General features: G+C 52.5%; 1 protein-coding gene across 1 annotated transcript; it reads right to left on the bottom strand.

Annotated features, from left to right (window-relative positions):
* Positions 1-87: 87 nt before the first annotated feature.
* ARID5A (AT-rich interaction domain 5A) lies at positions 88-12,047 on the bottom strand. Its single transcript, XM_090281831.1, has 7 exons — positions 11,969-12,047; positions 4,950-5,050; positions 3,292-3,430; positions 2,923-2,975; positions 2,448-2,545; positions 1,955-2,154; positions 88-1,603 (listed from the first exon to the last, which is right to left on the bottom strand). The coding sequence occupies exons 1-7, from the start codon at positions 11,970-11,972 to the stop codon at positions 378-380; spliced, it is 1,821 nt and encodes a 606-aa protein (XP_090137957.1). The 5' UTR covers positions 11,973-12,047; the 3' UTR covers positions 88-377.
* Positions 12,048-25,828: the final 13,781 nt, after the last annotated feature.

The raw sequence follows: 25,828 nt of genomic DNA, 5'->3' as shown, positions 1-25,828 counted from the left end.
CACAATGGCATTTTATTGGATTTCCTGTGGGCACCTGGATGCCTCAAGCTGCTACCTGGCTTCTCAGCCCCTCACCCTATAAATAGGCTTACACTCTAGGGGCTCCAGCTGGGAGCTGCCAGCCCTGCACTGTCTTCCTGAGGCCTTCCTACAACAGGACCCCCAGCCCCCAGGCTCAGGCTGCTACTGTGAGACAAGCCCAGTTCGTCCACTGCCTTCCTCTGTGTCAGGCTGCCCCACCAAGGGCCCATTCCTGTCATGGGCACAGACAAGCTCTCCTGCAGAATGGGCTTCCAGCCCAGAGCCCCCTGGAAGTGCCCCCCATCTCAGGCTGCATCAGACCCTCCACAGCATAGCACAGGATAGCAAGCTCCGACCTATAGCTTGGTGTTAAGGTGGAAAGAGAAGTGGGGTGCTGCATAGGTTGTGGCAGGCGGCATGTGCCATGCAGACGAGGCTGGGCAGAGTCTATGGCGGAGGGCACTGTCGAAGGATGCTGGGGGAAAGTGCATAAGGCCGGTGGCCATGGGCGAGGGGGCTGTAGTGGCCAGGAAGTGAGCTGGGAAAGCTGGGATTACCAGGGGGCCGAAAGGGAATGCGGCCTGGCCCTTTAAAGGGTCCGGTGTGCCGGTGAAGTTCAGTGGGCAGCGCAGCATGGTGCCCCTGTAGGCCTCTGGGAGGGCAGGCCCCAGGGCTGGGCCCAGCAGGCAGGAGACGGCCACACCTGGCCCCATGGACTTGACCCCACACTCCGTGGCATTCACCTCCTTGAGAAAAGGAGACACTGCCCGCAGTTTTTTGCCACCCGGGGCAAAGCTCTCTTCCTCCCGGCTGCGCTTGTTGAGGCCTAGGCTGCCAGGGAAAGTGGGGAGGGGCACAGGGCTCTCAGCAGAAACCTTGGCCATGGGGGACACCCAGCAGGCTTTGGGCTTGGGGTAGAGGCTGCCTTTTCTGGAGCCACCTTTGTGGAATGCAGAGGGACGGTTCACATCCCCACCCCACACCAGCGGTGGCTCTTTGACTGACAGTCCCTCCTCTTTGCCAAGGGACCCCAAGAGCACCCCATCTTTGAGATGGGGAAAGAAGTCCCGAGGGTGCTGGCTGACGGGCTTCAGCACCTTGGTGGGGTAGACATTGAAACAGCCAGTGAAGATGGGGGCTGCTGGGTGGGGGCCCTCCTGAGCCTCCTCCCTGAGACTGCCACCAGGGGCCTGTGATCCCTTCTGAGGGGCCAGCTGGTGCCTGTGGTTCTCAGGTGACCCTCCTGGGCTCCGGGGACTCTTTGGGAGGCAAGTAGCTGGGGACACCTGGGGCTCCCCATTAGGGCTGCTTGCTCCATGGCGACAGCTCTCCTCCTGGCACTGTAAGGCTTCTGCCTGGCTCACCTGAGCCAGGAGCTTCTTTTTGGCCAATGGTGACATGATACCATGTGTCCCTTTGCAGTAAAAGCTGGACAGCAGCCGCTTGTAGGCCTCAGGGCAGCCGCTGGCACCCACAAAGGGTAGAGAGGACCCGGAAGCTGAGCCTGGTTGTTCAGTACTGTCCTGGGGGTGCTCTCGGCTGGGCAGCCTCACCAAGTCGACTGCATCTAACTTGGTCTTTCCTGACATCACCTGGAATAAGGAAGGGCCAGGCCTCAGAGCTGGGAGTCAGCCACGCATCCTGAACTGGGGAAGGTGAAACAGGGCCCCCGGGGTACCCAGTAGCCTCTGCTAGCCCTTCCAGTGCCTTTGTGCAACATTTTCAAAGGTAGTCCTGTCCTCTGAAGGGACGCAGCCTGATGTCAGGGCACAGGGCTTGGAGAATGGACTGCAGACTGAAGTTCAGATCTCACATGGCCCTCAAATAGTGAACTGACGCGGACAGATTCTGGGTGTTCTAGGCAGGGAGCTCTGTGACCATGCCATAGTGAAGACAGGTGGGGGCAGCTGCAAGAGGAAGGGGAGAGGAAGGCCCAGGGTCAGCTGGTGGCCCTGGCTGGGCTCGGAGCTCACCTGGCCCACTGGCTTCTCCTCCTTGGCCTTCTTCTGCCTCTCAGTGGCCCCATCGTCCCCCCGAGGCTCCTTGGCCATTTTGTATTGCTTCCTGGGCTTGGAGGGAGGCAGTGGTTTGTCATCTTCCCCCTTCAGATGCCGCACGTAAGGGAGGACAAGCCTGAGGAGGGAGTGGCACGTTCACCAGGAGGCCAGGACAGGCAAGCATGTCCGCCCCAGCCCTCTTGTTCCTCCCCACAACTGCGCACGCTTCTGTGGGCAGTGCCTGCAGCCGGGGCCCGCTCTTTCTCATCCTGTCCAGGAGGCCTGCAGCTTGGCTGCCCTGCCTGTGCTCTGGCTGCCATTAGCGGCAGGGTGCATGCCCACACCCTGCCACTCACCCTGCCCCACCCCTGTATACAACCGTACGTTGTCCTGCACCCACACCGCTGGGAGGGAAGGGCCCAGCTGCACCTCTCATAGTGGCGGCGCGTGCATGTGGCCGCACTGGTGCTGCCCGGGCTGCCTCCCAGCTCGTCATACACATTCTTCCAGAGGCGGCGGCCGGTCACCTGCAAGGGCACCATATGAGGCAGCGTGCCCACCAGCGGCGGGGCCAGGTTGGGCAGGGGTGGCTGGCCAGTACCCCACCCCCACCCTTGGCCATTGGACTGCTGGCCCCAGCAGCTTTCCGAGCTCAGGGAAGGCAGAACAGATGGGAAGAGAGGAAAACTTGCTATGAGCAGCAAAGTACCAGCAGGCAGGCCAGCCCCTCTCCCTCCCCTCTACATGCAGGAAGGCTGGGGGGGGGCAGGATGTGGGACCCCGCCTCCTCCTGTCCAGAGGCAAAGGCAGCTCTGTTGGGCTCACCCTCTTCCCTAGCTCCCCTTGGGTGCAGCTAGGGTATGTGGGGAGTAGTGTGGTGAGGACTCAGGGATGCCTTCCTTACCATCTCATAGGCCCCCAGCTTCTCCACTGCCTTGTAGATCTTCCACAGGTTAACTGAGGAAAAGAGGACAGGGCCGCTGTCAGTCCCTGCCAGAGGAGGCAGCTGCCAGCAGCCCATTCCCATGGCCCTGTCAGGCAGGCACAGAACCAGGGCCACAGGCTGCACAGACACTGTGCACTGGTGGTCCAATGGCCAGAGAGGATGGAAATCCAGCCCTGCCCATTGCCAGCCCAGTACCTGGAAGGAAGTACCCTTTCTACATGCAACCACCATGGGCTGACAGTGTCGAGGTCACCCAGAGTGGAGGTGCCTGCCCCAGTGGCCTGCCTGGGAGGGGTCCCCCTCCCCATCTGCACCCCAAGGACGTACTCTGCTTGAAGCCAAGGTGGGGCAGCCTCTCGATGGGTGTGTGTCGCTCCTTCATGAATTTGTAGAGGCTAACCAGGAAGGCCTGCTCCTCCTCTTGCTCCTGCTCCTCCTCCCGCTCCCCACCTGCCTCAGGGGAGTCCTGGGGAAAGAACAGGAGGCACTGGGATCAGCCCCAGTTGGTGGGTAGCTAGGGACAGGCAGAACCACTAGCTATTAGGAGGAATGAGGTGTGTGTCCCCCAACCCCAGGCTCCCACAGAAGAGAGCAGGCCCCCAGCACCCAGCCTATTGCTCTGGGCAGAGTGATTGTCCTGGTATCAGGAAGCTGCTATTGTCAGCTATTGGTGCCCAGACCCCAGGTCAGGGTCCACAGAGGTCTGTCTCCAGAGGTGGCCATAGGAACAGCCTTGCACCTTCTCCAGGCCTCCACCCAGGCACAGATCACTTCTTTATTTTGCTCTACATTTCTAACATCTGAGTCTCAGCTCTTCTACCAGACTGTGAGTTCCTGGTGGCAGATTTGGTGTCCCAGACCTCCAAATGGCCCATGTGGTCAAAGCTGAAGGAACAAAGGTGCTTGGTGCTTTCTGGCGCTGGGGGACTGTTCAGCGGGGCCTGTGCCCACCCAGTCTTTGCTGTGGTGGCCTTCCTCTCTGACCTGCCAGTCTGTGTGCTGAACTCAGGGAGGTGGACCCTTGTCCTAGGGTCCTGGCACACTTCTTCCGGATGCACAGAATTTTTGGTTTCTGCTCCCAGAGGTGCAATTTCTGCTGATGCTGTTCATCAGCTAGTAGCTCAGGGCAGAGGGGGCCAGCTGGGCTGGGGCTGAGGGCTCAGGGAATAGATAACTCCCAGGTCATGGTTGAAAGGCCCCGAATACCTGCAGAACGTGACCATCCAGACCTAGAACAGTGCAGAGCCATGCATTCCCCAATAGTCTATCAAGTGCTGTTTCAGTGTTTTTGACTTATCCAAGACCTCTGATGGTAAATACACAGGCTCACGCGTCACGTATGAAGCCATAGCATACCGGAGACCAGGGCGTTGGGCTGGTGCTGCCCCAGAAGGAAGACACTCACTACCGCTCTTCACATGATTTTGCACTTCTGTTCCTCTTCTCTGAACTAGGCAGGCTGTTAAGAACTGTGACCACTTGTGACTATTTTTCTACATGAATTGGGATTTTTACTCCAGACTGTGGCACCAAAGCAAACAGCCAAAATGAAGGGTGCTGAGGCTGACCACTGAGCAGTGTCGTCCACAGTGCTCCTCAGACTGAGCTCACTGAACCACACAGCCACAGTGATCTCACCAAGTTTCATGCCCGTTACAAGTTTGAATGGATGGATGGATGAATGGAAAGAAATGTAGTTAACATCACAGAATAGTGATTTTATCTGTGTCATCTGATCAGGGTTCCAGGTAATCTTCATTTGATAAAGGGTTCCACTTGAAAAAGAAGTCTGACAACCCTGCCCTGGTGAGGGCGGGCCCTCCTTCCTGCCCAGCTTCCGCACCTCCCAACGCAGGGCCCGGGACCGCAGGCTGGGCCCATCTCCTGGCTCTGTAGGATTGGGAGAGGGAACACATCTCCCTCCTGAGAGCTTGGGGGTCTCCAAGTTACCCTGGAAAGGACCCCGGGTGAATCACCTAACTCACCTCCAGCTGGATTGGGCTCTGGCTCCTGCTCTGCTCACCATCAGGTTGAGGGGACACAGGTGGGTCTAAGGGGTCACCCCCCTCTGACTGTTTCCTTTTCCCTTTGACAGGAAGAAGAGGGAGAGAAGGAGAGAGAAAGAGGACACGTGAGATGCAGGTAGGGAGAAACAGGTGGTGAGGAGAGGCTCCCTGGGGAGAGGTGCCAGATCTGAATGTACCAGGTACGGGGAGAGTCCTCTCCTTCCTCTGCCTTTTTGGGTAGTCCTGTGACCTTGCATGTGGATGCCCTCTGGTGGGCAGACCCTCTGCTCTCTGTGTTCACCCCCCACCAGGCCCGCGTGTGCCACACCTGCCTCTTGTCCTCCTCCTGTTTCAGCATCTCCCCACATCTCTGAAAGAAACCCTAAACTAGCTGGGGATCAAATCAGAGGAGGCTGCGATTGGGACCATGGCGCTCGGGGAAATCTGTCTCCAAAATCTGCCCCACATTCAGGCAGCTCAGCTAAAATGGGAAAGCCGCTGAGTCAGCCATGTTTGTGGGCCCCCAAAGCACCAGAGGGGTGCTTGAACCATACATCCTCCAGAAATGATCCAGAAAAAAGTGACTTCCTGTTTGTGAAGCATTGGACCTATCCTTGAACACCTGCAGAGTCCTCACCATCCCCTCCTCCCTCACCTGCATGGGTCCTTCCTGGTGATCCTTCAGGTCCCATCTGACAAGTAGTCTCCTCTGTGTGACCCTTCCCAGCCCCTAGCCAAGCACAGCACTCCTGCTTCTTCCTGGTGCCATCACTCCTCACACTGTCCTGATTGCCTGTCACTTGTTGGCCAGTTAAGGTAAATGCAGGGAGGAGAAGAGGACCCTTCACTGTCACAGACACCACCATGGACACTGCCTCAGACCACACTAGCAGTAGATCTAAGACCAGAGAGCCACGTCTTTTGATGACCCTTCCTTTCTCTTTTTCCTTGTTTCTTTTTGTTAATTTAGTATGAACTGCTCTACAGTCCTGGTTCCCTCCAGCTCAGGAAATCCTGCTGGGAACCTGTGAGGTCCTCCATCCCAGACAGAAGAAGATGTCTCCTTGAGAACAGCAGACCCATACCAACATGGCCCACGAGGCCAGCGGCACCGAGAAGTACATGCTATTAGAAGCTTTGGCCACTGGATACTGTCCTCTTCGGTAGCTGTTCACAGAAGTGCCACTATGCCTACAGTTACTCATGCTGCATGGGTCCTCAGCTCTGTGTTCCTGGCTCTCTCATTTAGTCCCAGAAAGGATCACATTTTAAAGAGGGGAAAACTGAAGCCAGAGAAGTTAAGTTCTTTCCCCGCCGGGGGACCAGAATTCAGAACAAGGTCTCTCTGACCCACAGTCCAGTGACCTGGCCTTGCCATCGCTGTGGCTGCCAACATTTGCAAAGCCTTGAGGACAAGTCTCAATAAGCCTGGAAGAGAAACCAGTCCTAACACTTGTCAGAGAGAAAGAGACATGGCCATCCTCTCAGGCTAGCTTCTGACCACCAGAGACTAGGCTGATCTCCAGAAACAACTGGTTACTAACAGTGACCCCCTAGACTGATGCTTTTCCTTGGGTGACTCTGTGCCTCATCTTCCCATCTGTGAATCAGGAGAGAAGGTCCTAGAGTCTCCTGCTACTTGTCCGTGAATTCTTGAAGTCTCTGGGCCATGAAGGCACCTGCTGCCACCAGGTTTTCTCCTTTCCCTTCTTGCCCTCTCAGCTCTGCATTCACATCCTCTCTCCCTTCTTTCCTGCTGGCTCAGATCCTCAGCATCAAAGGAGTCTCTCCATCTGTTCCTGTGACTTGGGCTCCTCACTGCGGCCCTCCTGCAGACTGGCTATGTGATCCTGGCAAGTTGCTCCCCTTGGGTCTGAGAGAAAGATGTGGTTGGAACAGGGCCCATTAGAATCACCTGGGGAGCATTCTAAAGACACTGATGCCTGTCTCCCTACCCTAACCTGAGTTTGATTTAAGGTCCTGCTGGGGGGCATCCAAGTTTAAAGGTCCCCAGGGCATCCCAGAGGGCAGCCAAATTGAGAGCCACTGGGCCGGAGGATCTCTGGTCCCTTCTGCTGCAGTTCCAGAGTTGGTGAGCTCTGCCTGGACCACACTCAGGAAAGATATCCTGGAGTCAGGCGCTCTGGTTACCTGGAAAAGAGGTCACCAATCTGAGCTGTTTAACCCCAGACGGCAAAGGGATTAAAGCTCTTGCTGAGAGCCACAAAGGGACAAACTCTCTTTACCTCTGTGTCCAGCTGAGTCCCCACATGAACTCAGCCTCCATTCTCTCCTGGCCAGGGCCAGTGTGCTCTCCCCGTGCTGAGCAGGCCTTCCAGCTCCACTGCCACAGCCTTAGATGATGGAGCAGGGAGTCCAGCTGCCCTCAGACCCAACCTGGCTGCCCAACTCCCCTCCTTTCCCAGTCATTTACAGATCAGCGTTCTAGAAAATCTGCACTTGGAGAAAGGGTTCTGCTATGAAAAATAAGTTTGAATTCCCCTGCCATAGGTGGTGGGCAAGTCCTCCTACCTGCCTAGCTTCCAGTTCTCACACTTCCCAATACAGGGCCATCCCAGTCTCCCAGCCACACCCAGCCTGCAAAGACAGGACAAAGCACCGGCCCTGAGTGACTGCTGCTGCCCACAGAGCCAGTGGACGACTGTCCTGCTCTGAGCTTACAGGTGCAGACCCCTCTGAGCACAAAGCCTCAGACGCCCTGTTGTAACAGAGGAGGGAGAGTCAATCACAACCACCTCTGCTCTCAGACATTGCTTTTTCCATCCAGGAAGCAATAATGACAGTTATGGTGATGGTTGTTTCATTGTTTACTTTGAATACAGGTGGAATCTATAAGGTATGAGATAAGGACGTAACCATATTCCTCTTCCCACTAGTTAGGTGATTCCAGTATTGACTGAGTGACAGCCTCCCCCAATCATTTGAAATGTTACTTTTCCCACCATCTGAAGGCTTCTAAGGAGTACATCTGGGATGGGTCCAGGCTTTCAGTTTTGTTCCATTCACTGTGGAATGCTGGGACCCATGCTCACTGTTGTAATTTGGGGGGCTTTATAAAACAACTTACTATCCAGAAGGCATGTCCTCATCATTACTCTTCTGTTTAAAAAATTCCATTTAAACTTTAGGAAAATTTTGTTACATTCCCTTCAAAAAAAGAAATCACTGGGTTTTTATTGAATTACATTTAAATCTAGAAATTACTTTGAAGAGGAATAACACTTTTCTGTATCTCATGTTCTCTCTCAGGACCATGTATCTCCAGACTCAGGTCTCCCTTTGTGGCCCTCAGATGCCCTTCTTAAGGCCCTGTCTAGTTCAAGCTTATTCTTCGTGAAGCGAGATAACACTGTGAGAAAAGCCTTGACAATCGAGGGTAGGAATAGGCTCCACAGGAATCCACTCCACAGCCCCCTGGCCTTCATGGCTGGGAAGAGGACAAGGGAGGCTGGTGGCTGGGCCAGCGAGTGGCTGTGGCAGCTGCTGGGCAGGGGACTGCTCAAGACCCTTCCTGTGTAAGGAATCTCTGATTTCTGTTTAACTTAGAGCGAGTGTCAAAATCAAGCTTTGTCCCAAAACCTAAAACCACAGCCGTCAAGAAGTTAGTTTCAGTCCCTAACTCCAAAAGAGGGCACTCCCTGGTGTCGGCCTGTCCCGCAGCCAGCCATTCCCTCCTCCCTTTCCAGCTCTATGCTCCACCAGCTCCAATCAGTGCCCTGGCAGGCCCTGGACGAGGCATTCTTGCACATGGTCTCACTAAATATTCTCAGCCACCCAGTGGATGTTATTTTCCCCTTTTTACAGACACAATACCTAAGGCTCAGAAAGGCTCAGTAAGTTGCCTGAGGTCACAAAGCTTACTAGTGGCACAAGTGGGACTCAGAACCAGAGCAACTAGACTGACCACAAGGGTCTAGAGGCTTTTTAAATAGGAGCAGGTAGACCCAAGTTCCTTATCTGTGCTCAGGGTGTAAACTTGCCTGAATTCCCTGAGTAGGTCTGTGGCCTCCTATCATATCACTATCTTTAATGTGCTACCAAGAGCCTGCTGAAACCAGATGAAGGGGCAGAGGAGAGCTGGGGCAGAGGCTCTGATACCATATAGGTACATCTTTATCACGCCAGTCACTGCTTCTGTGCCTTGGCGTCCCCACCTATAAGGTGGCTGTGCTAGACCCCATGGGCCCAAGGTGCTGTGCAGAACAAAGTGAGAAATGAAGCTTCCCCCACAAACTAGTCAAGTGTGTATGAGCATGTGAGTGTGAATGAGTGTGCTGTATGAGTGAATGTGTGTGTGACTGAGTGTGTAGTGTGTACATCACTGTGCAACTAGGTGAGTGTATGTGTCCACGAGTGTGACAGTGCCAGAGTGTGTATGTTGTATGAGTGTGCATGTGTGCATGAGTGTTAGTGTGTGTGCACATGCACACCCCTCTGTGAGATTTGAAGCCTGACTGTCCTCCTCGCTCCCCGTGTCCCATAGCACAGAGCATTGTATGGCAGGAGCAGGGCTCCTTAAGCATGAGCTCCACAGACCAGCACAAGCCTCTTGATCTCAGACACTCATGCCCAGAATGGGGCTTGGGCTGTGACTAGTTCAAGGCCACACATCCAGTCAGTGACTCAGTGCTGACCCAGCACCAGGCAACACCACCTTTCCCTCTCTTCTCTCTTCCCCCTACCCTAACCCAGCCCAATTCACCCTCGGTGTGAGGGGAAGTGACACTTCCTTTCATGAAAAGTCATCTACTGGGAGCACTGTGTCAATTTTGACAATGGTAACAGCAGCCTCAACAACAACCAGCAGACATGGCCCCACCCCCTCGCCTGAGGTGCTTGGCTTAAGTTTCTCTTAGCTTCAGCTGGAGCCCAAACAAAGGCGGCCTTTGAAGCAGCCAGTCCACTCTGGCCCAGGAGCCTGCGCCTGGCGGAGTCCTGGTGTGGCACTGCTCCAGTGGGCCGTTCTGGAGGGCTGCTCTCCAGCCAGCACTGAGGACAGACAGCTGCACATGGGACCCCAAAGGCTCAGGATGCTGCTTCTGCCACAGCCTTGCCTCAGTATCTCAGCTGAGGGTGGGGGAACAGGGTCTACCAGCTGCAGGGTCCAGGATGACAGCCTGGAGAGAGTATAGAAAGGTAGGGGTGTGGGGCACCAAATGTGAGACCACCAACTCCCAGGCCTCACTCTTAGCAGCTCTGGCATATCCTAAGAAACCCTATTCCAGGATGGGGCTGCATCCTCACGCCCCTCCCCACTAAGTCTGGGTGACGTGTGATGATAACAGTAGCAACTCCAGCTCTGACCAGTTTCCTGCGTCCCCAAGAATTATGTTCCTCCTTCCCATTGCACCTGGAGAAGCCAGGTGCAGGGGCTTGTCTAAGACATTCCCAACAGTACAGGCACAGCCAGACCCCCGCAGGGGTACTCCTCTGCCTCTATGCCTCCCACTCCCCTCGCAGAGTCCACAGGGTGGCTCTGAGGGCAAGCTTGCGGCACAGAAACTAGGAGAGAGTGTGGGCCTTCCCAGCCAGTTTCCCACCGGGAGGCGGGAGGCAGAAGACAAGGAGGCGGAGGGGGCGGGTTCTCCCTCACTGACGACAAGAGGTGGTCTCCGGGTCTCGGTTTCTCAAAACAGTAAATAAAAGGAGGGGCTGACTCCCTGAGGTCTTTCTACCTCTGCCACTCCAAGTTCCCAGCGTAGACGGTCCCGGCGCTCGGATGGACTCTGGAACTCCACATCGAGCTGACCCTCCATCCGCCATCTCCCATCCCTCCCCTGCCCAGCAGGAGCAGAGACCCTGACACTCCAACGGTGGGGCTTAGGTGGGGCAAGAAATACCGGTTATTCTCCCTTCAGTCGGGAGACCCTCCTTCCCGGCTAACGATCCCGCAAAGGGCCGGCGGGCCGGCCAGCGCAGCAGCTCCGGACCCGCACCCCAAGCCCTTGCGGGTCTGCAGGAATGGGGGATGTAGGCGGTGCCCGTAGATGCTGCGGAGGAAACCCATCCCTCCCGGCCACCTTTGACTCTGGAGAAAAGGGGGAGAAAAGACAAGAGGGTACAGGAGAGTGGACGGGGGCGACCCCCTTGCTGCCGCGGGGCCGAGAAGGGTTGGCAGAAGACACGAAGGGAGACCCGGGGAAAAAAGGGAAAAGGCAAGAGGAAAGAGGAAAGATGGGCGAGAAGCTGTGAGCACCGAGGACCAGCGCGGCCCCGGCGGAAAGAGGAACCAGCGATTCTTCAAAGTGCGCGGAGCAAGTTCTTCAAAACTCGCGCAGCGTCACTTTCAGGAAACGGCGGGCGTGGTGGGGAGAGTGCCCCGGACCGGAGCTTCTTCCCCGCGGCGCGGTGGGCTCTGAGAACGGGGGCGCAGACTGGAGCAAGAGGAGAGCGGCCGGGGCACATGGAGGCGGGGAGGGGCGGGGGCAGATAAGGGTGAGGGGGCAGATGGGGGTGGGGGACAGATGGGGAGAGACGAAGGGGAGTAGTTGGGACGCGGGGACAAATGGGTGACCTGGAGCAGATGGGGGTGGGAGCAGATGGGGGCAGGGAGCAGGGAGACGGTCGCGGACAGCTGTCACAACAAATTAGCTGAGGCCAGCTCGAGATTGAAACCACAGCAGGAAGTGGGATGACAGAGCGTACAGGACTCGGTACATCTCAGTCAGGAGACGGCGAGAAGAGTTTCGAGATAAACGTCCGGGAAGCCCCTGGCCGCCAGAACTTTTTGTCTTTCCTTTTTTCGAAGAGCGCGCGCCAACACCTGGCCTCCCTCCCCAGCGGGTGGAGGCGCTGGAGCCCCGGGTCGGCTTAGTCCCTGGGCGGGCTGGGTCCCCGCGCCCCGCACTGCGCCCCGGCCCGATTCCGCCCCCCCCGAAGCAGCGCCCACGGCCGCGAGGCCCGGGGAGACCCAGCCCCGCGGCCCCTCGCTCCCCGCGGACAGCTAGTCCAGTCCCCGCCGGCCACGAGCCGCTTACCCATAACCCGCCGACGTTCCGCTGCGCGCCGAGCCCTCCGCACACACAACTTGTCGACCCCGCGCTCCCGGCGCACTGGCCGCCGCGCCGCCCCGCCCCATCCCCGCCCTCGCCCCGCCCCATCCCCGCCCCCGCCTCGCTCGGGCTCCGCCCCGCCCCCCGAGCACAGCATTGCCCCCGCCCTGCTCCGGCTCCAGTTGGTGGGTCCAAGTCTCCGCGAGGGGCAGGGTCCGCCCCCTGAATCCGGGGGACTATGGGAGTTGTAGTGTGTTCCCCACTCCCTAGGCTCTGGGCTCCTGAAATAGGCTCCTCAGCTTGTGGGCTGAAGCAGGACACCCAGGAATCACTGCTGTCCTGTTCCCTATAGAGGCCCAACTAGTCTTGGAAAAATCCTCCTTGCTTGCAGCAGGCCACCAGACATTGGGTGGCATAAGCAAAGTGCTTCTGACTTTGGCTTGAACTGGGTTGGGTGGTGGGCATTTCCCTACTACCAGCTCAACATTGAAGTAGAGATTGTTGGTGTTAGCCAAACAAGGATCCCAGCCCAAACTAGCAAGTCCTCGGCCAAAGTTTTGTGGAGTCCCAGAAATGCCTAGAACAGAAAGACTGCCCTTAGTAGACAATGTCCACATATATCATGAAGACAGACAGTGGCAGCTATAAAGTAAGCAGTGCAAAGAGGGGCATGGACACTGCTTGGAGGGATAAGGGTGAGGCTTAGGGTGGAGTGAGGGCCAGAGGAAATGCTGATCCAGCTGAGGAGGGTTCCCAGTGGAGCGAGTAGTAACTCACCCAGCCAAGTGCACTGGCCATGGGCACATCATAGAAGAGGAAACTGAGGCTCAGGTCCGAGAGCCCATAGTCTGGCAGCATCATTCACAACAGACAAAAGATGGAAGCAATCCAGCGTCCACTGATGTATGAATGGATAAACTGGAGTATATGCAGGCAATATTATGGAATATTTGTCTTAAAAGTAAGGAAATTCTGACATACGCTACAACGTGGATGGACCTCAAAGACGTTATGCTGAGTGAAATAAACCAGGCATTAAATGACAAATACTGTATGATCCAACTTATATAAAGTATTAGAGTCAAATTTACAGAGACAAATAGTAGAATGGTGGTTTCCAGGGGTTCGGGGGGAGAAGAAATGGGGAGGTGGTATTTAATAAGTATAAAGATTTAGTTTTGCCAGATGAAAAAGTTCTAGAGATGGACGGTGGTGGCGGCTGCACAACAATGTGAATATACTAATGTCACTGAACTCTACACTTAAAAATGGCTAAAATGGGCCTTGGCTGGGTAGCTCAGCTGGTTTGAGCATTATCCTAATACAACAAAGTTGCAGGTTCGATCCCTGGTCAGGGCACATACGAGAATGAACCAATGAATGCATCAATAAGTGAAACAATAAATCAATGTTTCTCTCTCTCAATTTAATTTAAAAATGGTTAAAATGTAAATTTTATGTTATATACTTTACCATAGTTTGGAAAAAAAGCCTAAGTTCTCAGCATGTGTCTAGCTAGGACTGTTCTTAACACATAGTAGGCACTCACAATTTTTTTTGTTATTGTTGTTGATTAGCTTTGATACAATGGTTCTATGCATTTCACACCATCATTGTCTTCATTTTTTTAGGGTAAAACTGAGGTTCTGGGAGGTTCATTAGCCCAAGTAGCACAGCTGGTAAGTGGTGGAGCCTGAGCTAAACCCAGGCTTTGGGGCTCCAGGACAGGCCTTACTAACCATTCCCCTCAGCCATCTCTTGGCAGTGCTGTTAACAGAATTAGGGACCGTGGCCTGAGGGGGAGAGCCTAAAGGAGAAGATCTGAGCTCTGGTGAAGAAGTAGGGGCCAGTGAGATGTCCAGCTGGCAGCTGGAACTGAGGCCTGGAATCCAGGAGGAAGGCACAGACTGGAAATACAGACAGATGGTTAAGGAGCCCTCATGCCCAGGCACCCACCAATTCTTTTTGTACCCATTTTTACCCAGCCATTATCCTAAGCAAATTGACCATGGCTGCAAGTTGGTGACCTTGAAACCCTGGCCCTATCCTCTGATCCTAGGATGGAGGACCTCTCCAGGCTCAGCCCAGAGTGGATGACACTGTGGCCTCCCTTCTCTACATCATAATGGGTTGGTTTGTAAGAGCCAGTGCCTGTAGATTTGGTAACAGACACATCATCGAAGATACTTACTACTTGCCCCAAACAATTGGTATAATGGTGATCATTATAGTGCACCCCACTTCCCAGTTTACAAGCTGTCCAGGAGAGCTAAGGTTGTGGTGGCAGACAATACAGTGAAATGCCATCAGGAAGCTTACCAGACTTCTAGTTCCACCTTCCTCCATTCTATAAGACTCAAATGCCTAAGCTGGGGATGGAGACCCGGATTCTGCCCTCAGAGTCAGAGTTTAGGCCAACCCCTCCCTCCTGAATTGGACACCCCCCTCTCACAAGGAACTCACTACTGTACAAAGCCGCAGCTCATCCCATATGGGATAGAGTTATTCTGCCATCCAGACAGCTGAGCACACTATTACAGACAGTAGCTGTTGTGCAAAGCCTCAGCACGCCAACACCTGCCTGTGTCAACCTGGGAACAATATGATCTAAATTTAATTGCCTCCTGAGGAAACTTTGTGATAGAATATAATTTACAATGGCTAAAAAGTCTTGTCTAGAAACAACATCATCTTCCTTTTTTTTTTTTCAAAAGATTTTATTTGTTTATTTTTATTTTTTAAATTTTCTTTATTATGGACTTTATTTATTTTTAGAGATAGGGGAAGAGAGGGAGAAAGAGAGGGAGAGAAACATTAATGTGTGGTTGCCTCTCACATGCCCCCAACTGGGGAACTGGCTTGCAACCCAGGTACGTGCTCTGACTTGGAATCTAACCGGCGACCCTTTGGTTCGCAGGCCAACGCTCAATCCACTGAGCCACACCAGCCAGGGCTCCTTTGCTTTCCTAAAACCATAAACACCTCCATTACTTAAGTCACTATCTAACACACCTCCACCTCCCACCCACAGCCAGCCCCCATCCTCCGGATCCCAACTGAAAATGGCCTAAGTAAAGGTCCCTCGCCCTTAATATTGGGGTCTCTCTGTGTGTCTCAATAAAAAAAAAAATTTTTTTTAATGCTGCTAATAAACACATTCATCCTGTAAAAATGTTAAATGAATCAGTGCTCTCTGACACCACTCCAAATTCAGTTCCCTCCCTGCACCAAAGATAAGGACTGTTATCAGGTTGGGTAAAATCTTCCAGAACTTTCCCTGTGTATTTTTATAAATATACATATCCATGGTGTAGAAAATATGTAACTTTGTTTTATGAGTATTTAAAAATAAATGATGCAATTCTAATTGTTCCATTCTGCAACTTGCTTTTCTGCCCAACAGTATGTTTTGGAGATTCCTCCAAGTCAGAACACAGATCTGGTTCTCATATGAGACAGGCTGCATGACTTGGTGTGGAGCTACTGTTACAGTAGAATGAGTAGCAGAGGGGAAATAAAGGCAGGATCCTCACCACTGCAATCTAACAGAGAGCTTAACAGAGGCGGCTAGAAGCAGAGGAGGACATGTCTCATCCGCTAACTCAGCAGTCCTGGGCCTAATCTGATAACATTGCCAGGTGTTCCAACAGCACAGGAAACACTCTGTTAGCCAGGGAGGAGGAAAGTCCTTGAAATTCTATGTATCCTTTTCACTATTTGGGAAGGAAAGCCTTTGAAACTGTGTGGTCATCCCAAGACCAGAAAGGTAGGAGAGGGTCCACAGTGCCTAACAGAAATAGACCCAGAAAACAACTTTGGTTATTTGCCTACCACTGGTCACTATCTTCAGAGAAGGAAAACTCTGACTCCAAAAAACCTCCGCTGCCTTGCGGCATACCTCTTCAGGGGAAAGGCTAAGGGAGTAAACCCCGACAGAAAATTCGGAGCTGGAGTCCCTAAGGCGGTTTGACGTTGTAGTCAACACCGGCAACTCCTGCGGCGCACCTGAAACCAAGCTGTATTGACTCCGTCTTTCCCTTGGACCCTTCAGCTGCGAAGAGAGGGGGGGTCTGCTGCATGGGCAACAGCAGACCCTCCATATCACCCTGCCCAGGCTCTGTAGCTTCAGCGTCATTGCAAGATGTCGATTCAACACGGGAGGAGACAGATACCATGTCACTCCCGAGTCGGACTGCACAGCCATTCTCGGTGATGCAGATAGACTCTTAAGAAGCTACACCATCGTCTCTCGAGACGGACGGCTGCCGACGACGGTCACTATCTGTTTTACAGGGGTGTCCCTAATGCTTACAGAAAGAGCCCATAAATAACTTTGGGTAACTGCCCCAACTTTAATTCACTGCCTCCCTTCACTTCTGTGTTTTACAACAAGATGAACAAAGGGAGTCTGCAGCAAATAAGGATTCAGGCTAACAGACCCTCACACATACCTAAGTTTGGGTAGTCACGTTCCCTGGAGAAAAGCTGTCACTACCTTTATCCATCAATCAATATGTAACTTCTTCACCCCATCCTGCCAACTATATGTCCTCAGAACAAAGGACACATTCTTAGGGGACAACTGTAATTGAAAAATCAAAAATAAAAAAAAATAAATTAAAAAAAAAGTTTATGAACAATAAAATTTGAATTCTGAAAAAAAAAAAAACAAAGGACACATTCTTGACTCTCCCGCCACCTGAGGGCGAGCTTGCCACCCTGGCCTTTGGCCACCCTTGCTTTTGCTCTCCCATTCACTAGTAAACTTTGCTTGCACACTAATAGGCTCATTGATATGTAATTCTTTACTGTGTCAACAAGAAGAACCAGGGTTTCTCTGGTAGCATACCACAACTTCTTTGATTCCCTGTGTGAGAAACGCTCACAATAAAACCAGGACACAGGACTTGAGCAGTAAAACGAGGCCTTTATTCACGAGTCTGCAGAGCCGGGCGCACCCTCACAGCCAGGAGAATGTGCGCCAAGTAGACAAAGGAAACTGATTTTATAGTCTTAGCTTCCCCACCCTGAAATTGCCACCCTAAAGTGATTATCTTCTTTGCCCTAAAGTGAGAGTGATTAGCTTCCCCGCCCTAACGCAATTAGCTCCCCCTCCCCTCTCCTTCTTCCCCGTTTCTCCATTACTGGTTACTCTGGAGTTACAATCTAACACGGTTATCTAAATGCCCCTTCTGTGGTTTGTAGATATGCCAGTGATGTCAGCTCCCTTCTCAGAGACCCTCTAATTACATTTGCCCTTTGTTACTAATGACTTTTCACTGGTTTGGGAGTCACTATGTCCTTGTTTCTAACACCTGTAGATGGTGCTTAACCTTTTTACAATTACATGAATCTTCTGAGGACATTCTAGACCCCCTTAGAATACTCTCGGGTCTTGGGAGCTCACAAAGTATTCCAAGAGACTGAGCTAAAAACTGCCTTCTCCTAACTCCCGCCTCCAAGTCCTAGAACCCCTTGCTGGCTCAATTCTAAGAAGAAAACCTGGCCCTGGGGGTGGTTCTTACCCTGGAGCTCTCAGAGATGGAGTAACCATTCAAAGTCTTCTTTTCACCTGGCCTTATTTTAGAGAGGAGGCCACTAGGCCCAGAGATGTTAAGCAAGTTGCCCGAGGTCACACAGCAAATCATTGTTATGGCTTCTTTTGGGACTCAGTGCACTCAGGAAACAACACACATTTTCTGTCCTGCCAGTTTTCTGCCCTGGGAAACTCTGTTCCCAGGCTCAGCTGTTGCAAAAGGCCCCCAGGGCTTTGTTTTCAAAGGAAAAATGAAGCTGGAAGTATTTTTAACTGCTGGCCCACCTTGCTCCTGCCTCACTCCCTCACGATAGCTGTCCAGGAAAGGCTGGCTTCACAGTGGCATTAGCAACTCATGGAAAACAACTAACGCCCAAAATAGAGATTGCCAGCTCAGGAATGGAAAAAGTTGGCTCATGGCTTCAAATGCCTGTTTTAGGAAAAGCCAAGAATAGCTTTCGGCCTTTGGGGAACTGCTGGGGGTGAGAGAGTGGGGAGGCGTGGTGCTAGAGTAGGGATCCAGCGCAGATGGCCAAGGGCCCGACTCCCTGCCTGAAGAGCTTTGGCCCTGTTCCCCCATGGAACGTGAAAACTTGAAAACTTGCTTCCCCAGCTTTGACAACATTGGGTGCTAACCCACACCTGGCTGTCTGTTCCCTCCACTCTCCAAGCCCCTCAGCTCTGCCCATCGGCTGAATCTGGCACAACTTCCTTTGATGGGCTGGACAAAGGCTGGGAGAGGGAGCAACCCCTCCCACAAAGTTCCCAGCGGGTTGGAAACCAACATTCTGCACTTCCTCAGCCTAAATGGTGGAAGTTCAATTTCTTTTTTTGTGTGTGTGGTAGGGGAGGATGGAGTAACAAGGAGAGAAAATTTGGGTTTTCATTCCCACTCAGACAGCCCAGCTGTGTAGCCTTGGGCAGTCACCTGACCTCTTGGAGCCTCAGGTCCCTCATCTGGCAAGCAGAGGTAATGCTTCATTTATTCAGTCATCCACTATCTGTTGTGGTCCTACTATGTACCGGCACTGGCCTAGACCCTGGGGACATAGCCACGATAAGGCAAAGAGCCAGAAGGTGTAGTCCTTGCCAACGCCACAGGCTGCAGAGAACCAGCCGTTCCTTCTTCAGTTACTGAGCCACCACCCCATTCTGAGAAGGGTGCAATGTTTCCTCTACCAGATGTTGTACCAAGCATTTTATAGGATTATTTCATTTAGTGTCACCCCAGCCCTGTGAGCACTACAGTATTTATCCCCATATTCCTGTCGAGGATATGGAGGAACAGAGAGTTCAGTGCTGGGCAGTTTTGTGGGCTCATCCACAAACAGGAGTAATGAAAGGCTGTGTGCAGGCTGTGTGCCTGCTGTGTCCCTTTAAGTCCTGGGGACCGTGATAACTAAAATCTGCTCTGTGTGTCACTTTGTGACACATAGTGGTAATTCTAGACTGGAGGTCAGTACAAATGCACTGGATAAAAACTTTTTTTAAATGTGGGGTCTGTGTAGCGCTTTTACTTAAAATCTTAGTTGACCCTTTAACCCTGTCTTCTACGATTGTCTCCCATTACAGAAGAGTATGCATTTACCCTTAAGTGGCTTGTCCACAGTGATTATGGCTGAAGGATTCGTCATCACATCAGGTTCCCAGGACCCCGCCCCAAACTCGCACTCGCGGAGAAGCGCCGGCAGGGCAGGAGTAGAATTGGAGAACTACGTCTCCCAGAAGGCCAAGCGCCGCGCGCGGGGCGTGGGGGCGGGGCCGGCGGCGGCACCAAGCTGTCATTTCTTGGTATTCAAAAGAAAAAAAGAGAAAGAATCAAAGCCTTGAGCGTCACATCTAGGAATAGTCTCGGAGTCAGGCCAAGTCATTATAGACGATGAGTAATCCGGTTAAGTCATTTCTCTAAACACTATTCCCTGTAAGAAAATTAAAATATCAGCTTACATCAGAGGGGCAGAGGCGGCTCTGGCTGGAGCACAGCCAGGAGGGGCGCAATCCCAGGGCCCTGCCAGCTGGGCCGTGGGTTCTGGCGGTATCGACAGCCAAGCCCCAGTTTACCCCGCAGTTAAGCGTTCCCTTCTCAGTGTCCCTCATGGGGGCGTCCCTGCGACGTGTATGAGGGGAAGGGGACTATGCCAGAGGGGAACAGAGGTCCCTTTTCTTCAGTCTTCCCCCTTTCTTCTGGATTCCAAAGTTCATATCTTGACAATGGCAGTCCTGCTTTCAAAGCGCTGGGGACACTCCTGGGGACACTCAGAGAGGAGAGGGTGACCCAAACCTCCTGAGAAGTGCCGATTTCTTACTAGACTTGCAGGAAAGTCCTTGGCGGGGGTGGGTGGGAGTGGTTATCACCAACACAGCTTTTGGAGTCCTGAGAACAAAAAATTATGGTGAACTGGAGAGGTCAAGCTGATCTAGAAGCTGCCTCTCAGCCACTAGAACCTGTCTCTTAAGCTCCCTCCAGGGCCAACAAGGGTCGGGTCCCAGCTGTGAGCCAGATGTGTCATCTCAGGTGGCCCTAACCTAGATCCTAGGCAGATAAGGCTTCTGGGGCCCAGACACTTCCCACTGGCTTCTCCTGCTAGTCCCCAAGGCAGCACAAAATAACTCAAGCTTAGCTTGAACTTGTTGAAATCTTGAGGCAGACCAGGCCCAGGTCTAAGCTCCTTACACACATTCATTCTTGCAATGACCTAGGCACTTTTTAAATTGCCTTTTCACTGAAGTACAGAGGGAACCACTGAGAGGCTCACAGCTTCCCAGGAGGCTGTACTTACTCTTAGCTAGTCCACTGGAGCAGGACCCTCCCAGGCTCTGCAGCCAGGCTGACTGCTTTCCAATCCAGGTAGGTGGCCCTGAATGAGTTACTCACCATCTTTTTTTCTTTTTTAAAAGATTTTATTTATTTATTTTTAGAGAGAGGGGAAGGGAGGGAGAAAGAGAGGGAGAGAAACATCAGTGTGTGGTTGCCTCTCTCATGACCCCAGCTGGGAACCTGGCGCACAACCCAGGCATGTGCCCTGACTAGGAATGGAACCAGCAACCCTTTGGTTCACAGGCCGGCACTCAATCCACTGAGCTGCACCAGCCAGGACAGCCACAGCAGCCAGGGCTACTCACCATCTTTAATGCTCAATTTCCCGTGTAAAAAAGGGTTAACAATAGCTACTTTATAAGATTACTGTGAAGGTTAGAAATAATATAAGCCTTCAAATGGTCATTCTGTTGTGTCAGTGGTATTGTGTGAAAACAGCCTCTGACTGAGCAGATTCTGTGTGCTCCTAAGCCTGTAGAAGAAATAAATAAAGCAGTAGATATTAAAAACTCACCACAGATCCAACCATCTCTTAGCACATAGCATATTTTCTATATCAGGGGCCTGAGCCTTGGCCACACCACTGGCCCCTCTGCACAGCGCTGTCTAGTGTGTATCTCAGGGAGTTGCCCCCAGGGTTTGGCCTTAAAGACTTGAGCTGGGCCCTGACATTCCCTCCCCATCAGCTTTTCCAGGTTTCCAGTCTGTAACTTAAAGATTCGAAGGGCCCTGCTGGGGTCCTAAGTTCTGGTCAGTATACTAGGATGCTGGGAGGGATTGTGGACAAGTGATTCATCTCCAACCTGAGTGGGCCTCATTAAACCCTTCAATACTGGAAGCCAGGATTGGGGTGGGGGCGGTTGCTGTTCTAGTTCCTGCTCGCCTAATATACTCATTGGGACTTTGCTGATATCGGAACAAAAGCTTCTAGGCTTGGAGTTTTTTGGGGCTCATTGGCTCCAAGAACTCAAGATCCATTAGAAGTTTCAGGCTCTCCCTGCACTTCTACCCACACTCAATTCCATACCTGTAGTCCAGGTCTCTGCTTTCACTTTCTTGGCATTATCCACCCTGTGACTGCCGCGGGCTGGGGGTGGGGAGCTGCCCTCCCTTCCTGACATCCCAACAAGGTTTGTTTGAAACAACACTTGGCAAGGAGAGCCCAAGGAGAACTCAGGTCTAAACAGTCCTGTCTACAGCCCAGGCACTCCTTCCAAGAGCTCAAATTCTACCCCTACCCACTGGACACCCTGTCAGCTCCTGCATGCCAGGCATTGTGTACAAACCTATGGACACACACCTGTGTGTTTCACACACATCCTGCATGCAGAAAGGCCCGCAGCTCACACACAGGTACACACTCCACTAGAACTACTCAGAGAGTCCACAACCATGAGGCTTCCTTCTCCACACCTGGGACACCACGTTGGGCTGCCTTGGACACCCTGAAGGGGACAGATGTTGCCCAGTCCCTTTGCCTCTCCCCAGCTGCCCGCCTGTGCCTTGGTGTCGTCAGCCATAGGGCTGGCCTGATCTATTACAAATACCTTCCCTCCCTGCCTTGGCCTCCACAGGCCCTTCCGTACCTGCCTGCATGGTACTCACCACAGCTGAAAGCAGAGGGCTGCATGGAGGTGCTTCGCTGGGTGCTGGGCCTGGGCTAAGAACAGCTTTTTGGCATGGCCATGGCTTGGCGTCCACCTCTCCCTGACAAATCTGGCAATACAGGCACACTGTGAGGACTGTCCTCTCAATGTCACATGCTCTGTTCGGGATACCAAGTGTTTGCATGTGCTGTTCCCTCTGTGCCTGAGTGCCCTTCCCTGGCTAAGTTGATCCTGCCTGGTCCACCTAGTGAACCTCTCTGCTCATCCTTCAAGGCTCCACCTGAAGCAGACATCCACAATTCCTCTATTAAGTTCCTCATGCTCAGTTTCCTCATTTTTTAAATGAAGGTAACATAATAATAACAGGCATCACATCTCCCAATGCAATACATGCACTAGATGAGCTATTTCTTATAAAGGACTTAGAACCTGCCTGGCAGGAGGAAACTCTCTGTATGTACCAGCTCTTTGCCCCAGCCCAGGACAAAGCAGAGGGTGTGGGGTGAGCCAGGGCTCTGGGAAAGGAGACAGAACACCTGGGCGCCAGGTCCAGAGCTAACGCAGCAGATTTGGTCCTGAAAGGCCCCTGCCCACCCGCACCTTCCCTTCTTCCCTTCCTGTGCATGTATTGTTGGTTTTGGGGGCTTTTTTAAAAAAATAAACAAGGGCTGCATGAAACCCTTAATATTCTGGTTAAGTTTTGAAACAGCTCAGAAATCCCCTCCTCCCTTGTGAGTCAGTGGCAGGAGTAATAAGCAGAATTGCTGGGGTTGTTGGGAGAGAAATTCTGCAAAATAACAGCTGGGCTGCCCTGTGGCCCCAGGGACTTGAAAAGGGGGTTCAAAAGTACTTGGGTGTGCTGGAGAGGCACTGAGGCCTGAGGGCCCCAGGGATGGGTTCAGGGGACACTAAACCCTGAAAAAGACCATGAGGCCCATGCCCCAGTGTAATTTGAAATAAAAACAGGCTGAACTGTTAAATTAGTGTAAGGAAGTCCCACAAGACTGACTTTTCCTGTCATGGTGATTACGATGCTCATTTAGAAATAGCAAATTCTTTCCAAGCACTTTTCTTATTCTATTTTGGGCCTGAAGCACGTGCTTTGAGGACCAAGTCGAGCCCTGAGCTCAACTGCCTGGGAGGGCATCCAGTGGAGGAGCTGCACCCCTACCCTGGAGAGGGACACCTGCTGCACCCCCCACTCCCCAGCAGTACACTGCACCCTCCTGCCCCATGGGCTCACTGAACCGGGGAAGTGCTTTCCTTACCCCGCCAGTTTTGAGTCAAAAGGAGGAGCTGGTTCAAATTGAAAGAATAATTCGGTTAGCCAAAGACACCAATATTTCTCTGGGGCCCAAGTGACTGCCAGGCAGGGGGCTCCAAGGCTGGAGCATCACTAGTCCTTGGGGCCTTGTTGAAATCCCCTGTGTCCCCAGATAGTTCCTCTTTCCCCCAGAAAAGGGGTGAAGAGGGCTAAGAGCAGAAAGGCTGCCTGCTGGGACCATGCCTCTTCCAGCCCACAGGCTCTGCTGAGTGCCCGGGGTAGGCCCTGACCCTCCTTGAGGCCCAGATGATTGGGGCCTCCCTCTACCTGCCTTGTGCCCACCCTTCTCAGCCTTCCACAGTCCCTAATGCCTCTGTGCATTTGCACCCTCTGTTGCCACTACTCTTCCCTCTCCACGAGCTTGTGAATTCCTGCATACCCTCTGGAGGTGAGGGTAGAGGCGTGAAGCTTTTCAGAAAGTTTTCTAGAACTATCATATCAACACTCCTGGTGATCTCTACCCTTCTTAGAACAAACCCAGCTTCCCACCATAGGGACCAACTTGAAAGAAACTTGAAAAGAACCACTCAGCAATTTCACTTCCAGGCCCCTTAGCTTGGTGGGACTTGCCCTCTAGCCAGCACCCTAGTAATCACAGTGAGGCCAAAATTAACAAGGTGTTTTTGAGCTGACATTAATTCAAAGAAACAATGATCTATATTTAGTAGCTAATAATTTTTTTCAGGTGGACTGCCAAGGCAGAATGGGCCAGGTCAGGGTCCGGAGGCTTCCTCACCAACTTGTCCAGCCCTATACTGCTGTGGATTCTGACCCCTCCTGACCCTGATTCAGCTGCTTAGCCTCTAGCCATAGAAACTCTCAGGGACCCTGCTGGATTCAAGTTCATTTTGACCTCAGGGCAGGTGTAGAAAGGAAACGTTGATGGCTTGTCTTGCTGGGCCACCCACAACACCTGGCCCTGGCCGGCTGCATCACCGCCTCAGCCCAGTTTGCTGACTGATCACAAAATGTGCCCTGTAAGCAGGACCATCACGAACTCAGGGGCAGGACCAGACATACAGCTGCTCTCAGGCGGAAGAGTTCTGTGGACAGCAAGATGCTGTGGCATGGAGCGCCTGGCTTCACAAGGACGAGTAAAGAGCATGGCCAAGGTCAGGGGCTGCAGGTTTGGCTGAGTGTGTGGGGAGGACACAGATGACAGCCCCCCGCCCCACTCTACAGGGCAGTGCTAGTGGGTGGGGCAGGCAGTGCTGTGTCAGCATAGCCACTTACCTACCAGGATACCTGGCATTATGTAGTTGCCATATTATGGGGAAGTCCGAGGAAGGGGAAGACACCAAGGTGGCCCCATGGTAGGGGTGACTCCAGGAGCCTAGAGAACCAGCTGACACTGATATTGAAGTCTGTCAATATTATAATAAGTTGTTTAGAGCAGGGGGTGGGTGGTTGATCATGGCTCTTCAGGGGAGAAGGGAGCCCCCTGGCTCCTGGGAGAAAGCTGGCAGCCTCTCCATTTTAGGGAGCTGAATGAGAACTTGGAGGTAGGGTGGAAGCAGAGGGGTTCTGCCTAATTGTGGAACATTCTGGCCTGGTTCCATTTGTATAGGGTTTTACATTTTTAAAGGTTGTAAAACACACACACACACACACACACAAAACCACAGACTATATGACTGAGACCTTAACCCCAAAATATTCACCGTCTGTCGCTTTTCCTAAAACGTTTGCTGACTCCTGATTTTACAGTTGGGAAAACAGAGAGGGAAGGTGACCTGCTCAAGGCTACACTGTAGATTGGCAGCTGAGCACTATGGGTTCCCTGCTTTTCTTTCGGCATTTCAGGGAGTACCGGGAGATGGTCTGTCAACCGTGAGTCAGCTGCTCATAAGAGCAGGAGGTGGAGAGGGGACCCAGACAGATGCGCATGCTCCTTGTGGAGGCAGAGGCTTCTGACACCTTCCCTGCAGGTTGCTTGGAACAAGGTATGTTTTGCTACCTTTTACCTGGGCATCTCCAACCACATGATTGAATTTAGAGAATACAGTTGCTGGTTCCTGTATATTTTTCCTTGTGGTCTGGCCTGTTTATCAAGAGCTCTGTTCCTGAGAATCCTCAGTGCGTGCAGGCACACACATATGTATGTGCAGGGCCTTCTGGGGAAAAGGCTGTTCTGGGTAACTGAGGGTTAACTGGAAACCCATGTTCTTATGCCTTGGTGAAAATTTTTCTACAAATGATGAGCATTTCCCCAACTTCATAGTTTGAAAAGTTCCACCACTTTCTAAATATGTGACCTTGGTCAGGTTACCTAACCTCAGTAACCTCAGTTTCCTTATCTGTAAAAGCATAGAGCAATTCCTGTCTAGGGTGTGAAAGGCTCTAGAAAGAGGAGCTGTGTGTGCTCTAGAAACACAGCCACTATTTGCTGTAGCTGTGGAAGGAGCTCTGCGGAGCTGATGGTTGCTCTCTGTGGGGATGGGGTTATAGTTTGGAGCATCGCGTATTCTACACATGCCAACGTAGAGATGGGTCAGATTGGCATCAATCTACAGTGCCTGTCCCAACCAAGTCCTCCAAAGGAGCTGGTTTCTTTATGATT

Source organism: Furipterus horrens, unplaced genomic scaffold (assembly GCF_987537825.1).
Source record: "Furipterus horrens unplaced genomic scaffold, mFurHor1.1.pri manual_scaffold_6, whole genome shotgun sequence".
NCBI lineage: Eukaryota > Metazoa > Chordata > Mammalia > Chiroptera > Furipteridae > Furipterus > Furipterus horrens.
Note: the sequence above shows the minus strand (reverse complement) of the source record. Positions and strands in the feature narration are given on the sequence as shown.

Coding starts and splice junctions, on each gene's coding strand:
- ARID5A (XM_090281831.1), bottom strand. Junction 2,976..3,291: donor CCACCTTGGCTTCAAGCAGA/GTACGTCCTTGG, acceptor TCTTTTCCTCAG/TTAACCTGTGGAAGATCTAC. Junction 1,604..1,954: donor GGGCCACCAGCTGACCCTGG/GCCTTCCTCTCC, acceptor AGGTGATGTCAG/GAAAGACCAAGTTAGATGCA.